The sequence below is a fragment of the Carlito syrichta genome, unplaced genomic scaffold (genome assembly GCF_000164805.1).
Source record: "Carlito syrichta isolate Samal-C Ts95f unplaced genomic scaffold, Tarsius_syrichta-2.0.1 Scaffold312159, whole genome shotgun sequence".
In the NCBI taxonomy this organism is placed as follows: Eukaryota; Metazoa; Chordata; class Mammalia; order Primates; family Tarsiidae; genus Carlito; species Carlito syrichta.
Genome location: NW_007256255.1, coordinates 53,039 through 69,807, shown reverse-complemented (window position 1 = coordinate 69,807; position 16,769 = coordinate 53,039). Strand labels below are relative to the sequence as shown.

Sequence of the window (16,769 nt, the reverse complement as noted above, 5' to 3'; positions counted from 1 at the left end):
TTTTTTTTTAAAGGAAAAATTGAGGCTGCAGAAATTGTCCAGTCTCTCCAGACCCTGGGTCTAACTATTTCTGAACAACAAGCGGAGTTGATTCTTCAGAGGTAAGCTCTTCATCTTATTGACAGCTGTTTTTGACTTGCTGAGAGCTTTGTAAGTGTGGCTTTTAAGCTTTCCTTGTACCTCACCATTCCTTGTGGAGTGCTGGCGATGCCAGGTGGGATGTGGTGTAACACCTGTGGATTCTTCGGCTCGTTTCTAAAAGAAGTTTTAGAGTGACCAGCAAAGTTTTCAAACAAAGTTTATTAGCAAGAAAAGAAAGAAGAAGGAAGAAGGAAGATTCATGGCAGAAAGACCTGCCATGGGCAAGTTTTTCGAAGAAGAAAAACTGCTTTTTGCTCTCAACTGCAAACTAGAAATGGCTACCTAGTTATTGATATGCTAGTGGATGGAGTCCAAGTAACCATGGCTCCAGATAGACTGACATCTCTGGGCTCCTGATGAGAGGAGACAAGGGGAGGGGTCTTTTCCTGACCACATAGTTTCTCATAGGAGACCTGCTAGACATTTCCAATCCACAAGCTCCTTAGCTAAAAGGTGGTCTTATTATCTTTTCTGTGGCTTTGGCCAGTTAAGGGGTGGTCTTTGGCCTTCCGTGATAGAGAACCTGAAAGATTCTTAGAGATGATGATGCTAAACCATGAATTGAAAGGTTGGGCTGTCCTGGTCTTGCATATGGTATAGTTTCTTTTGATTTGCCGAAGGGTGGACTGTCAGCTTGGCCTGCAGTAAAAGGTAATTTTTAAAATGTCTGAATGCTTCTTAAAACCTGCCTATGGGAAATTTATCTATCTATGTCTAACCTGTACTAGTTACCCTGCCTCACTGGGATGCCAGGCATGTGTCCCCTCATTCTGATCTTTAAATTCGCTGAGGTCTTTTCTAACTCGGAGGCTTTTATTTTTAGTTCCCACTGCCCAAGGGACTCAACTCTGTTTTACCCTTCATGAGCCTCTGGTTCTCACCTTGGCAGAGGCATCACTGGATCCAAAGGTGCCCTCTCCTATGCCTCACTCCTGTTAGACTTTGTCTCTGTAACTTGTTCTGTTCATGGCTCTTGTGTTTTGTTACCATGGACTTATTTGTGTGGTGGAGTGGTTAGAAGTTCAGTTCCTGCAGTCAGAATTCCGGAGTTGAAGTACTTAATTTCACTCTACTTACCTGCCCTGTGACCTAGGACAAAATACTGAACCTCTCTTTCTCCGTCTATAAAATGGGGGGTGTGGTGAGTCCATGGGCGTATTTGAAGGATCAGATGAGTTAACATTTAACATTATCCTCTTGCTTAGAACAGTGCTGGCAAATGTTCAATGATATTAGCTGTTACTCACTGTTGTTTAGTGCTTGTTCTTCCTACTACATTATAGGTTTTGAGGGCGCAGAACCTGTGTATCTGGTGAACTGTTTTGTGCCCAGCATGTTGCAATAGTGAACTCTCAGAAAATATAGAAGATCATGTAGGAGAATGAGAAGTTATCCTGCTGAACGGGTGGGTGCAGAGACATTCCAGGTAGAGGAAAGGGCATGTGTAGCCATGAATGCAGGAAGCAGCACATATGGGGAATGGCGTGCTCTCCAACCATGGTGGACCTCTTAACTAGTGGTTTGTGGATTGTTTGAGTGGCTTATTGGAAACAGCTATGAATATAATCATCATAATAACCATAATAATAATGACCAATTTGTGGGATTTATGAAAAACAACTGCAACACTAGACGATAATGTGATGTAAGTCAGGAGAGGAAAGGGTAATTTATTTTAAACTGTTTTAAAATTCCCATCTTATATAAGAACGTAGGATCAGACATTGACTTGAGACTTTTGAAAAATAGCCAGGCTCGGTGGCTCAGCCTGTAATCCCGTGCTTTGGGAGGCCGAGGTGAATGGATTGCCTGAGCCCGCGGGTTCGAGACCCTCCTGGGCAACTTGGCGAGATCTCATCTCTACAATAAATCAAAAACTTAGCCGGGCGTGGTAGTGCGCACCTGTAGTTTCAGCTACTCGGAAGGCTGAGGCGGAAGGATTGCTGGAACCCAGCAGGTCGAGGCTGCGGTGGCCGGGAGCGGCCACTGCACTCCAGTCTGGGTGACAGTGAGACTCCAACTCAAAAAAAAATTTTTCCCGTAAAGAAAACTTTGGCCTCCGATGGTTCTTGAAACTGTTCAGAAACAGATCTACAAACATTTCCAGAGTGTAGGAGTACCCTATCCAGTCCTTTCTATGAGGCCATTATCACCATAATACCAAAAGCAGACAAGTAATGAAAGAGGAAAATTATAGGCCAATATCATTTATGACATATAGGTAAAAATTTAAAGAAATTATTAGCAAATGGAATCATTTGTATGTAAACAATATACCACAATCAGTACATCTGTAAGAGCAACTTAAAATTTCATGAGAAGGCATTAAAGACTCTGTGCAGAAAAGATATCCCTTCTCTCCAAATTGGTGATAGAGATTCAGTATCATTAAAAATGTTTTTTTGAGGAACTTGTCAAACTGAGTCTCAAATTTATACAAAGGGTGAAGGCCTAAGAATAACCAGGTCATTCTTGAAGAACCTTGAAGAATCTTGAAGCCAGGAGCCTGCCCTATCAGATATTAAGAGTTATTAATAAGCCAAAATTAAGACAGTGGTATTGCTTCAGAAATAGACAAGTTAACAAGTGGAATGTAGTAGAGAGCCTGGAAGCAGGCCCCTCCATATTTTGGACTTGTCACATGAGAGAAGGAGCTCTGCAAATCCCCAGGAAAAGGAGAGACTAGGTGATAAATGATGCTTGTGCCCATGCAGATGGAAGTAATTGAATACCTACCTCTTCTCATCCACAAACATCTATCTAAATGTGAAAGTTAAGCTGAAACACCTTATTGGCAGGGTGGTGGGAGAAGTGTCTATCTCAGTGTAGGGAAGAATTAAAAAAAAAAAAAAAAAGACACAAAAGGCAGTAGCCAAAAATGAAAAGATTGATCGATTCAGATCCACCAGAACTAAGGGCATCTATGCTGGGCGCCATAAATAAAGTGAAAGGACAAAGAGAAAGCATTGGACTACTTAGAACTCTAAGGATTAGAATTAACTAAATAAAGAACTATGTAAATAAGGAAAAGACATACAGCCTGTTAGAAAAATGGGCATGAGACATGAACTGAGCATTGCACACAGGGGGAAACATGCATAGCAAATGAACATGGTAAGAGATGCTCACCCTCATTAGTAATTGGAAGAGAAATACAAGTTAAGCCCACAGTGAGACTGTGTTCCCTAAGAAGTTTGTTTATACCTGTGTTCTGTAGCTTTGAGCTACACAATTTGTAATTAATTTATTCATTCAATAAATATTTACTCTGTGCCAGGCACTGTTCTGGACACTGTGGTGATATCAGTGAACAACAACAAAAGTTTTTGGCTTGTGAAAGATGCTCGTGTGCGGGAGGTTAGGTGTTGGGGTCAAGCAATGCACAATTCTATTAACATAGAAAGCAGTGATAACAGCAGAGCTGTAAATATCACAAGCCAGAATAAAGTTGGAAGTAGTGACCAGGGCTCTAATGCAGATATGCAAAGTTAATACCCGTGTGTTGGGACAATTTCCCATATGCAGGTCCAAATAAAAAGTGATACTAGAAGATACAAGAATGAATATCTGAAAACTGCATTTTATTTGACTGCCATCTTTATGCATAATTTTCACACAGATTACAGAATAAAATTTGTAGGAGGCAACACTTTTTTTAAAGCGACATCCATCAATTCAACAAATAAATGAGCACTTTCTTTATGCCAGCCGCTTCAGTAGCTGACTGTAGGGGAAAAAAACAGTAGGAAGAAAACAGTCGGAATTGTGGCACACTCAGAATTGCTTTTAGGGGAAAACAGGTACAAATGGTATGATTGCCAAGAAACTCGTAAAACAAGGGAAAAGTTAATGATAAATATTTAAGACTACATTATGTTAATTTTCATGTTGAAAACGAGATATCTTAAGACTCAGAGGCCCAGTTGCCAAGAGTTTGTTTTGTTACAGTCACTACTAATTTTTTATTAACTTGGAGGAAATTTGAGTATATTTTAAAACTACATTCATATGTTGCAACAGAACATTGAGAAATAACCTCCTGAACCAGTGAGTGCAAGAAAAAGTGGGTCACACGTTCCCTCCTCACTATCTCCCAATGTCTTATCTCCCAGTTTTGTTTTCTGGCTCATTGCCTTAGAGCTTGACAGAGTGCTGAGAGGAGTCTTTAATGAGCTCTCTATAATTTGAGAATTCATTTTAATCTAGATAATGAAAACTGGACCATGAAATTCTTGCTGACATTTCCAACAACCTAAATTTGTGAGTGGAATTTTTATATTTAATAAGACTGTTAAGTTGGAGAAGAAACTGTCATTCTGTAAAGTGACCAATAATGTTAGTTTTATTTACCAATTTTGTTGCATTCTTCTTTTTTTTTAAATTAAAATTAAAATTGTTTTTTTGAGTAGGAGTCTCACTCTGTCATCCAGGCTGGGGTGCAGTGGCACACTCATGGCCACTCAGCCTCTACCTATTGGGCTCAGGTGACCCTTCTACCTCAGCTTTTCGAGTAGCTGGAAACACAGGGGCATGCCACCATGCCCAGCTAATTTTTTTTACTAATTGTAGAGACAAGGTCTCGTCAAGTTGCCCAGGCTTGTCTCGAACTCATGGTCTCAGGCAGTCCTCTCACTTCCGCCTCCCAGAGTACTGGGATTTCAGGTACGAGCCACCGCGCCCAGCCCTGTTGCATTCTTTAATCATTTTAAAACATTTTTAGCATTGATGCTGATGGGACCATGACAGTGGACTGGAATGAATGGAGAGACTACTTTTTATTTAATCCTGCAACAGACATTGAGGAAATCATCCGTTTCTGGAAACATTCTACTGTAAGTACATTTCGTATATTTTCACTTATTTGGAGCTATAAGCCATAGGTACACCTGTCACCCAAGAACACTCTGTAACACTAATGGCCAGGATGTCCGAGTCCCAGTGACTCTTAACTTGTAGAGTTCTGTTTATTCTCTTCGGCATAGATTTATAAAGTATTTTTTAAAACCCCAAGTCTGCATAAATAGTCATTTTCAAAACTTGGAAGAAGTACCACCTTGATGAATAAGCTGTCCAGCTTTTATTGGCATTCTTAAATGGCCACTCTGCCATAAGGAAGGGCAGAATACGGGCTTTAACTTTTTATGGATGCCATATTGCCTAAATAATCTCAACCCTTTGTGATAGCTAAAGATCGATTTCCTTGGCTGTTGATGAGAAGGTCCCTTTTGAAACATTCGCTTATTTAGTCAGACTGCCTGGGTTTATCTCTGGCCTAAGGCACTTCTAATGATCATTAAAGGTTGGTTACAAAATCTTTTTGGCTCACTTGCTCAGCATTTTATACTAGTTTGTTTTCAACAAAACTTTCAAAATTCTGGTTAAGTTTCATTAATATTCTGCTAAAATATACCGGTACAAACCAAGTTTTAGTATTGTGTAGTCGTCTCTCGAAACCACTGGAAACTCTCTGAAGGAAATTGCTTTCCTAATGGGCTTGTCTTCTATATTTATTCACGAATTTTAGTAAAGTTATTATGCAATAAATGAAGCCTAGCGTTCATGTTGCCACTGGTAATAGTACTAATAATACTCACATAGACCATTATAAAATTATTGATTGATGGCTTCAACTATAAGCATAAAATAATAATATGGTCAGGCACAGAGGTGCATACCTGTAATTCCAGCACTCTGGGAGTCTGAGGTGGGAGGATTGCTTGAGCCCAGGAGTTCAAGACCAGCCTGGGCAACATAGCGAGACCTTGTCTCTGCAAAAAGGAAAAAATAGCTGGGTGTGGTGGCGGATGCCTGTAGTCCCAGCTACTTAGGAGGCTGAAGTGGGAGGATCGCCTGAGCCCAGTAGGTCGAGGCTGCCGTGAGCCATGATCATCATAACATGCCACTGCACCCCAGCCTGGGCAACAGGGTGAAACCCCGACACACACAAAAGTATATATTTAAAAAATTACATTAATAGTTCAGTTGCCAAATAGATTTTTTACTTATGTGAGTTTTATTTACATGATTCTTATCATATCTTTGAAGACAGTTGATAACAGTCGAGGCTACAATCATATGTCCATTTTATTGGCAGTAAAATGAAGGAGGAGAGGGTTTCTACCTAACTTCTAATCCTACTCTTGCCTGTAAAATCTTCTATTCTAAAATCATTTAGATAATGAAGTTGTAGAAATATCGTTATAGAACTTTGTTTCTCTCAAGCTATATTTATAATCTGTAGTAATGCTTAGAATAGATTGGGTGGGGTGATCATTTTAAACAATACCTCCCAGTTAGCCTTTTTTTTTTAAATAAGGATAGAGACAGGTCTTCTATGTTGCCCAGGCTGGTCTTAAACTCCTGGGCTCAAGTGATCCTCCCACCTTGCCATCCCAAAGTGCTGGGATTAGCTAAATTTTATATAGAATCTATTGCATGTTTTAAATGACAAGTCAGATTTATAAAAGTATTTATAGTCAGTCAATATAGAAAATGAATTTGGGGTATTTACATACAATTTGTATTTGCATATTTAGTGTAGTATATTAAATATGTAATATGTCAATATAGGGAATAGATGTACATATATCATGGTATAAAGTATAATGTGGATATAATTTTGAGATAAAGAGAGTATTGTTGAACAATTGACAAATGAAGTCTTTATTTTTTTAATTTTTAATTTTTAATTATTAATTTTTTGAGTTGGAGTCTCACTCTTTTGCTCAAGCTGGAGTGCAGTGGCACTCTCCCGGCCACCGCAACCTCAACCTGCTGGGCTCAGACAATCCTTCCGCCTCAGCCTTCTGAGTAGCTGGAACTACTGGCATGCTCTACCATGCCTGGCTTATTTTTTGATTTATTGTAGAGATGGGGTCTTGCCAAGTTGCCTGTGCTGTTCTCGAACCCATGGGCTCAGGCAGTCCTCTTGCCTCGGCCTCCCAAAGTGCTGGGTTTACAGGCTTGAGCCCCCGTGTCCGGCCCAACAAATTAAGTCTTAGAAGATGTCACCACCAGTGGATGTGGGCTTCTAGCCTTATGGAAAGTGGCCGCAGCTCAGAAGGATTGACGGTACCTAATAAGGTGCTGCCCTTTTGTTCTGACTTAGAGCAGGAGGAGGAAAATTACTCTGAATTGATGAAGAAAGCGCGTTTGTAGATTTGTGATTACTGTGGATTTTCATTTCTTGTGAACCAATACTGCACTTTGTTCAGTGCAGGGAAACTGTTGATCATCTGTGTGCTCAGATGCGCTCAGTGTAAATTCTACAGAATAAAGTTGATCTTCACTGTCAAATAGAACATGATGCTTACTTAACGTAGTAAAACTTCTGGGGTCATCTGTTTTTAATTGAAGACGCATGAGTGTCTTTTTTTCCATTTTACCAGGGAATTGACATAGGGGATAGTTTAACCATCCCAGATGAATTCACGGAAGATGAAAAAAAGTCGGGGCAGTGGTGGAGGCAGCTCTCGGCAGGAGGCGTGGCAGGGGCTGTCTCTCGAACAAGCACGGCCCCTCTGGACCGCCTGAAGGTCATGATGCAGGTGAGCTTTGTGAGCGGGTGTCCAAGTTTGTCCCCCATACTCTAAAACAATGAGAAATGGGGTGCTTTGAAAAAGAAGTTTGAACATTTCTCAGGAATAGTCTTTCATACCTTAAAAACATCTTGATGTTATTGCTAGTAATTCTGAATTCAGTCCATGTGAGTGCTGCGCCAACATTGAAATTGTTGGTATGTGGGAAATAGAGTCATTGACATTTTATGGCTATGCAAATGCTTAATTTAAAAAAGCTCTAGCCATTATTGTAGGATTCACTTTAACTTATTTGTACTTTCCTTATTTTTAATATACTTTATCAAAAGTTAGATATTTCTGAAACCTAGAGTCTTAAAACAAGGATATAATTTTTAAAACTGTTCAAAGCTGAGGTAGGCAGAAAAAGGTCTGGATTCACAGACTGGCTTTGCTTTTTTTTTTCTTCTGAATTGGGAATTTCACGGTGTCACCCGGTCTGGCATGCAGTGGTATGATCCTAGCTCACTGCAGCCTTAAACTCCTGGATTCAAGTAATCCTTCTTTCTTAGCCTCCCGAGTAGCTGGGACTACAGGCACGCACTACCAGCTAATTTTTTTGTTGTTTTTGTTGGTCCAAGGTCTCACTATGTTGCCCAGAGTGGTCTTGAACTCCTGGGCTCCAGTTGGCCTCCCAAAGTGCTGGGATTATAGGTGTGAGCCACTACACCCAGCCTGTACTACTTCTTGAAGAGAGGAAGTGTATGTTACCTGCATTATGCTTTTTTATTTATCTTAAACTGAACTTGTTCATGTTTCAAAGGGTGTTTGATAGCCTAGTACGTAATTTGGTTAATGTTCTTATGAATGTTGTTCATAATAGTTTTAATTTTGATTATATCTTCTCTGCCTGTCTTCTACACCGAATGTACCAGTTATTCTTGGTTTTAGATTCAGAGACTGGCCTCTAAAATGGCAGAAGCACTCCCTCCCATCCTTACACATTTTCTCAACCTTCTATATTTTATCTTCAAATATATCTTTTTGCAGTTATAAACAGTATTGAAAAGAGATTGTATGGTTACCTTAGAAAAAGTAACAATAAAATGCTGCAAGTATTTTATATCATTTTGTTTTTATTTTTTAGGTTCACGGTTCAAAATCAGACAAAACGAACATATTTGGTGGCTTTCGACAGATGGTGAAAGAAGGAGGTATCCGTTCCCTTTGGAGGGGAAATGGTACCAATGTCATTAAAATTGCTCCTGAGACAGCTGTTAAGTTCTGGGCATATGAACAGGTAATTGTTACCACCTGTGGGATTTATTAACAAAGAGGAGTTAGTACACTGATTCAATAAAGGTTAATATGCAGGGCTTTTGGGATTCTTTTTTTAATCCATGATCATTTTCCACATACACTCCATTAGGAATATCCCTTACAGGAGATTAAACTAAATATATCCAGAGAGTCCTCATGACTAAGATGCGGGAGTCTGAGTCTCATAAAGTTATTTATAAAGAAAGACTTCTGCATTCTATTCTAAGTAGTTCTCGAAGGAAAGGTAGAGTTTTAGATTATTCATTTCGAATTCCAAATAGAAGCGGCACACTGACTTAAGTTGTATGAAAGTGTCAAGATCTAATCTCTGGAAGGAAGGCTTTTAAGTTGAAGTCTTTTGTATCACTTGACATTGCTGTGAAGTTGAGCTTGCTTTAGAGTGATGCTCTTTGAAGGCAGGGGCGTGGTTTCCCATCCACTCTAGTGCCGAGAGAGAGCCTGGAGTGTGGTAAGTGCTAAGTGAGTGTTTGTGGAATGAGTGAAGGAATGAGTGAACAAATGCATTTGCCTCTGAGTCAACTTCTCTGTTGACTTTTGTTGACAAATACTGTTTGGTCTGTTGCTTTGGCCTGACTCTTAAGAGGAAATACAGTAGTGAATCTTAAAGTTTGGGTTCTCTTTATGGTCATGGGCAGAACTGTCTGGTTGAGCATCCACAAATTATTTTTTTCCTTATTCGTTCCATCATTGTTCATTGTGGAATGTGAGGGCATTGAACTTGAACTCCACCTCACAGTTTTTGTATCTTCTCAAGGAGATTTATTCTGGAGAGTGTTTTGTTCTTGAGCAGCAGAACACTTGAGAGGATGACATGGTATAGTGGTGCACTTTTCTTGGCTTAGGAAATAGAGAAGCAAAGAAAAGATGGAACAAAATCTCGCCTCCAGTACTTTCTATTAGGACCTGTCTTTGGGAAGGATATTGTCTTTATGTGAGGGTTTGATGACTCAAATCATAGCGGCTAAGGGCTAGTGTTTTGAATACCCTTAGGCTATCCCGACCACATCCTTGGATTTTATGATAGGGCACTGAGCTTAAAATAAATACATATTTTAAGATCATGTGATTATTTCAATATGCAGGAAGTCTGACATTTTTCAATGTCCCTAGGTATTGCAAGCAAAAGTGCCCAGTACACTTTATGCCATTTGTCCGATTTGTAACTCGGATGCTACCAACAAGCATGCTCTCCTTCCATCCAACCAGGCTCTCTCTGAGACCTCTTCACAGCATTCTGATTTCTGCAAGCTGACTTCTCTTAGCCATAAGCAAAAGCTCTCTACACAGTGCGGCGTAGTGCTCTCACGGCCTCTGGGTCCTTCATGCCCTCTTCACTCTCTCCCCTGCTGCTGAAAGTCTGTTCATCCCTCAGGGCTCCTAAGAGATTGATTTCTAGGAGCTGATTTGTATTTTGGTCTTGTCCTAGTTAGTTCGGGCGGCCATAAGACCCTGTAGACTGTGTGACTTACACAGCAGAAATGTATTGCTCATGGTTCTGGAGACTGGAAAGTCCAGGATCAAGGGCCCAGCCAATCTGGTTTCTAGTGAGGCTTCTTTTCCTGGTTTGTAGACAGCCAGCATGTGCTCACATGTTCTTTCCTTGGTGCATGTGTGAGGCAGGGGAGAGAGAGAGTAAGCTCTCTGGTGTGTGCTCTTATATGAACACCAATCCTAGCATGAGGGCTCCCCCACTCTTGATCTCATCTAACCCTGATTGTCTCCCAGAATCCCATCTCCTAATGCCATCACACTGGGGACTTCAGCATATGAGTTAGGGGAGGGGACACAGTTCTATACCACGTATTCATTGCTTTTAAAAACTTATTTACACAGTACAAGAAATTGCTTACTGAGGAAGGACAGAAAATAGGAACCTTTGAGAGATTTATTTCTGGTTCCATGGCTGGAGCAACTGCGCAGACATTTATCTATCCCATGGAGGTAACTACCGCTGTGAAGTCTGACTACTTGATGGTGTTTGTATTGGTTATCTGCTGCTATGTAACAAGTTATTCCCAAACTGACAGTTTAAAAACAACAATCAGTAATCATCCCACAGTTTTTGTGGGTCAGGAATCTGGGAGCTGCTTAGCTCGGTGCCTCTGCCTCAGTGTTTTTCACAACCTGTAGTCAAGGTGTTGGTCAGGGCTGTAATTACCTCCAGTCTCAATGGGAGTGGAATCTGCTTCCAATGTTATTTATGTGGCTGCGGCCAGGCCTCACTGGCTGTTGGCTAGGAACCCCAGTTCCTTTTCACAGAAGCTTTTCTACAGGCTGCCTAAGTATCCTGAAAACACAGTATCTGGCTTCTCTGTACTCAGTGATCCATAGAACGAGAGAGTAGAAGTGAGAGAGAATGCCCAAGATAGAAGTCTTTTGTCATATCTGCTGTATTCTCTTGGTGTCACAGACCAATCCTGATAGAGTGTGTGGGGGGGGGCTTATACAGTGATGTGTAATCAGGACACAAGGATCATTGGGGTCTGTTGTAGAGGCTGGCTGCCATAGCGTTGGTGAGAATTATAACCCCCATTCCTCTCCATAGAGTTTCTTGTCCATAAGTTCGATAATGGAACCTCAGAATTTGATTATATGATGATAATCCTGACTAGACATCCCTCCATCAGAGCACGGGTTGGCAAACCACAAACCTGTGCACTGTTATGTACAGCCCTTGAGCAAAGAATGGTTTTTACATGTTTAAAAGGTGGGTTAAAAATAAAGCAAAAACAAAGAATATGCAACAGAGACCCAATACTTTAGGCCTGCAAAGACTAAAATATTTACTATTTGGCCTTTGCAGAAAAAGCTTGCCAACTTCTGCTTTGTAGCAAAAGTGATACTGGAGATATGGAATTTACTGATATAACAAAGAATGTTTTAGTGATTGGTAAGACCTGAGCAAGGTACTCCCTAACTTTCACTGCTTGGTAGTAGACATGCGAGTATTGCTCTCTCTGAGCATCTTAACATGATTGCTCCTGTCACTCCACACGCCTGTCCAAAAAGTATTCTAACTCGGTACCTACTCTCCTCTTACATCCTCTATGTCAATTAATAGCATCCCTTGCCCCCTCCCCACTGCCCCATCCTGTGTTCCAAGCTAGAAACACGGGATTTCCCTTCGCACTACAGTGTCCCTCACCTTCCATACCTACTTGGTCACCAGTCAGCTTTCTTAAGACATCGGTAGATTTTCTTGTCTCTGTTTCCTCTGTCACTGCCCTCATTCAGATCCTCTTTTCAATAAATGGGTCTCCCTGGCCCTGGTCTTACCCCTCAATACATGAGAGAAAGCGTAGCATCACTTTGGATGGTCATTTGAGTGCCAGTATGTACGAGGTATTTGTTCCCTATAAAGTTATTTTGAATCTTGTGATGGTCGAATGAATATGAACAATATTTTGTTACATTTTCTTATATTCAGGTTATGAAAACCAGACTGGCTGTAGGCAAAACTGGACAGTACTCTGGAATGTATGACTGCGCCAAGAAGATTTTGAAGCGTGAAGGCTTGAGAGCTTTTTACAAAGGTTACATTCCCAATTTATTGGGCATCATACCTTACGCAGGCATAGATCTTGCTGTGTATGAGGTGGGTTGACAGCAATCCTCTAAATCTGAAAAATAGAGTTAAATAACTCTTGTGAGAATTTGACTTTATATAAAGAAGTAGAGATAGACCAGAATACAGTTTGTGGCCACAAGTAGATTCAAAGATGTGTTATTGAACTGTCTTGTCAAGTGCCTTGGATGTGAATATGCAGGAGTCACTTTTGTGTTAATTTCCTTGTGAGTTATATTTGTTGATGAAGAGTAGACTTAAGTTTAGGTATGTATAGTTGTTCTGCTTAGATGATACTAGAGATTGTTTTGAGGGGAGAGAGAATAAGCAAATACTTATGTCACGTCTCTTTTTATTTTTGGTTTTGTTAAAGTCTGACTCTGATACAGCTAGGTCACTAATATAGGTTATGCTGTTTCATTCCTTTTACTGAAGAGACAACTCTGAATGCAAATCTTAGATCAATCCTGCCAATCATTTAATAATTTTTGAATCTTACAGACATTTATGAAACACACATTGTGCAAACCACTGGAAATAAGGATTCAGAGAAATCTGCATGTGTCTTTAAGAAACTGAAGATCTGATGGGGGAGACAGACAAGCAAATAGCTAAAGCACAGCGTCGTCAGTTGTGCTGGTTGACGTGAGCCAGGGCACATGGTAGGAGAGGATCCAGCCTGCGCTGGGAAGAGGCGCGGACGGAGTGATAGAAGGAGGACTTGACTTTTTTTTTTAAGCAACTTTATTGAGATTTAATTCCTATTCCATTTATTTTACTTGTTTAGAGTGTATAAGTCAATGATTTTTGGTATATTACATTATTAATTTTTAAAAAAATTTGGTAAAATTAACAAAATTTGCCATTTTAAACATTTTTTTTCTTTTTAACCACTCTTGAGTCTATAAATCAGTGGTATTAGTAATAATCACAATATTGCACAACCATCAGCACTGTTTCCAAAATGTTTTCATCATTCTAAACAGAAACTCTTTAACCATGAAGCAATAGCTCCCCATCTCCATAAGCCCCTGGTGGCCTTGAACCCACTTTCTGTCTTTAGGAGTTTGCCTCTTCCAGATATCTTGTAGTACACTGTTTGTCTTTTTGTATCTGGTTTATATTTCTTAGCATCATATCTTTAAAGCTTGTTCATGTTGTAGCATGTATTAGAACTTCATTCCTTTTAAAGGCTGATCAATATGCCATTGTGTGTATAGACCCCATTTTGTTTTTTTTATTTGTCTGTTGATGAACACCTGGATTTTGTCCACCTTTTGACTATTGTGAATAATGCCTCAGTGAACATTCGTATCTCAGCATCTGTTAGAGCTTCTGCTTTCAGTTCTTTGGGGTATTTACCTAGGAATGGGATTGCTGGATCATATGGTAATTCTGTGGTTAGCTGTTCAAGGAACCATTGAACTGTTTTCCATAATGGCAGTGCCATTTTGCACTCACACCAACAACATACAGGGGTTCTAGTTTTTTTATGTCCTTACTAATATTTATCATTTTATTTATTTTTAAGCTTTTAAAGATGTGGGGTACAATTCAGGGTTCGGTGTACAAATGTTCATTATGCAGGTTGATGAGATATGCTCCCCGCCGCTGGCAGTTTCCCACTATTGCCAATCCTGCTTCCCCCTACTCCCCGGCAGTTTCCCACTACTGCCAATCCTTTTCTTACAGTATTACGATAATTATTCAAGATTCACTTATGCATGAGAGCGTGTGATACTCAGTTCTTTGTTTCTGTGAAAGATCACTCAGTATTATAGATACTTAAGTCCTTCCAAGTTGCTGTGATGTTCATAACTTTGTCCTTTTTAAAGGCTGCGTAATATTCCATTGTGTTTATGTACCACATTGTTTTTATCCAGTCCTCTTTCAGTGGGCAGCATGGTTGATTTCATGTTTTTGCTATTGTGAACAGTGCTGCAGTAAACATACGTGTGCAGGTATCTTTTTCAAAGACTGATTTGAATTCCTCCTGGTATATTCCCAGTAGGGGGATTGTGGGGTCATATGAAAGGTCAGTTTTTAGATCTTTTAGGAATCGCCAAACTGTTTTTCACAGAGGTTGTATTAGTTTACACTCCCACTAACAGTGTAGAAGTGTTCCCTTTTCCCCACATCCTCTCCAGCATCTGTTGTTTTTTGACTTATTGATGATGGCCATCCTGAGTGGAGTTAGGTGGTATCTCAGTGTAGTTTTAATTTGCATTTCTTTGATGACTAGTGAGGCTGAGCATTTTTTCATGTATCTGTTGGCTGCTCATATGCCTTCTTTTGAGAAATGTCTATTCATATCTTTTGCCGTCTTTCTTTTTGGCGTATTTGAGTTCCTTGTAGATCCTAGTTGTTAGGCCTTTGCCAGACATACAGTTGGCAAATATTTTTTCCCAGCCTGTGGGCTGTCTCCCTGCTCTCTTGATGTTTCTTTGGCTTTGCAGAAGCTTGTCAGGGTGATGAGGTCCCACTTGTCTATCTTATCTCTTACGGCATGGGCACTTGGGGTTTTGATCAGGAATTGGTTGCCAGTTCCAATTTCAAAAAGGGTGTCTTCTACATTTTCAAAGGTCCTTATAGTTTGAGGTTTTATGTTTAGTTCTTTGATCCATTTAGAGTTTATTTTTATGTATTGTGAAGATTAAAACAAGACCCCTACCTATTTTATTTTTTAAATTACTTTTCATTGTCGCTGTCTTCTTGAGTATAAAGAAGCATCTCATCATGCTTTAGGACTTTACTTCTTGTACTGAGTTTATTAAAAAAAAAGTGGTAAAAATGCATATAACAAAGTGTACTATTTTAACCACTTAAAAAATATATAGTAGTGTTAAATATATGTGGTTTGTTGTGCAACAGATCTGGTAGAACTGTTTCACCTCGCAGAAATGAAACTCTATACTCATTAAACAACAGCTCCCAGTTTCCCCTTCACCTCAGCCCCTGGTGACCTACTTTCTCTTGTTATGAGTTGACTACGTTAGACACATCATGTAAGTGGAATCATGCGGTATTTGTCTTTTTTTGGCTGGCTTATTTCACTTAGTAGAATGTCTTAGAGGTTCATCCATGTTATAGTGAATGACAAGATTCCTTTCTTTTATAAGGCTGAGTAATATTCCATTGTGTGCATATATCACATTTTGTTTACTCATCTGTTGATGGACATTTGGGTTGTTTTTGCATCTTGACTTTTATGAATAGTGCTACAGTGAGTATAGTTGTGCAAATATCTCTTCAATATCTTGTTTTCTTTTTTTTATGATATATACCAGAAGTATGACTGGATCAGATGATAATTTTATTTTTACTTCTTTAAGGAACCTCTGTAGTGTTTTCCATAGTGACTGCATAATTTTTTTTTTTTTTACATTCCCACCAATGGGTACAAGCATTCCAGTTTTATAGCACTTATTTTCTGTTTGTTTTGTTTTGATAGTGGCCATCCTCCCAGGTGTAAGTGAGATCTCATTGTGGTTTTGATTTGCATTTCTCTGATGATAAGTGATACTGAGCATCTTTTCACATACCTGGTGGTCAGTTGTACCTTCTTTTGGGAAAAATTCTGTTCAGGGTCTCTGCTAATTTTCAAATCAATTTTTTATTGTTGTTCTTGTTGAGTCGTAGGAGCTCTTTATATTTTCTGGAAATTAATCCCTTATCAGCTATGGCCTTTGTCACTTCTGCTGTGTTCTGTTGGTCACACAGACCAACCCCGGGAGAGTGTGGGAGGGAATTGCACAGTGGTAGGAACATCAGGAGGCGAGGATCACTGGGATCCGTTGCAGAGGCTGGCTACCGCAGTGTTGATGAGAATTACCACTTCCGTTCCTCTCTCTATTTCAATAGGTTCCCCATTCTGTAAATTTCCTCTTCACTCTGTTGATAGTTTCCTTTGCTGTGCAGAAATCTTTAAGTCTGCCATAATCTCATTTGTCTTTTTGCTTTTGTGGCCTATGCTTTTGGTGTATATTCAAGAAATTATTACCAAATCCAATTTCCTGAGGCTTTCCCCCTATGCTTTCTCCTAAGAGTTTTAAAGTTTTAGGCCTTGCATTTAAGTCTTTAAACCATTTTGAGTTTATATTTGTAAGTGGTGTTAGGTAAAGGTCCAACTTCATTCGTTTGCATGTAGATACACAGTTTTTGAAGAGAATCTTTTCCCCATTGACTCCCTTGTTGAAGATGATTGG

At 39.7% G+C, this 16,769-nt stretch overlaps 1 protein-coding gene across 1 annotated transcript in view; it reads left to right on the top strand.

Moving 5' to 3' along the window:
• SLC25A24 (solute carrier family 25 member 24) overlaps positions 1 to 16,769 on the top strand; it is a 36,296-nt gene that overhangs the window by 11,072 nt on the left and 8,455 nt on the right. Inside the window, exons 3-8 of the mRNA XM_008069653.2 lie at positions 14 to 101; positions 4,862 to 4,973; positions 7,530 to 7,688; positions 8,806 to 8,958; positions 10,833 to 10,940; positions 12,427 to 12,594. Of these exons, the coding sequence (XP_008067844.2) occupies positions 14 to 101; positions 4,862 to 4,973; positions 7,530 to 7,688; positions 8,806 to 8,958; positions 10,833 to 10,940; positions 12,427 to 12,594 (788 nt within the window). The remainder of the gene's footprint in view (positions 1 to 13; positions 102 to 4,861; positions 4,974 to 7,529; positions 7,689 to 8,805; positions 8,959 to 10,832; positions 10,941 to 12,426; positions 12,595 to 16,769) is intronic.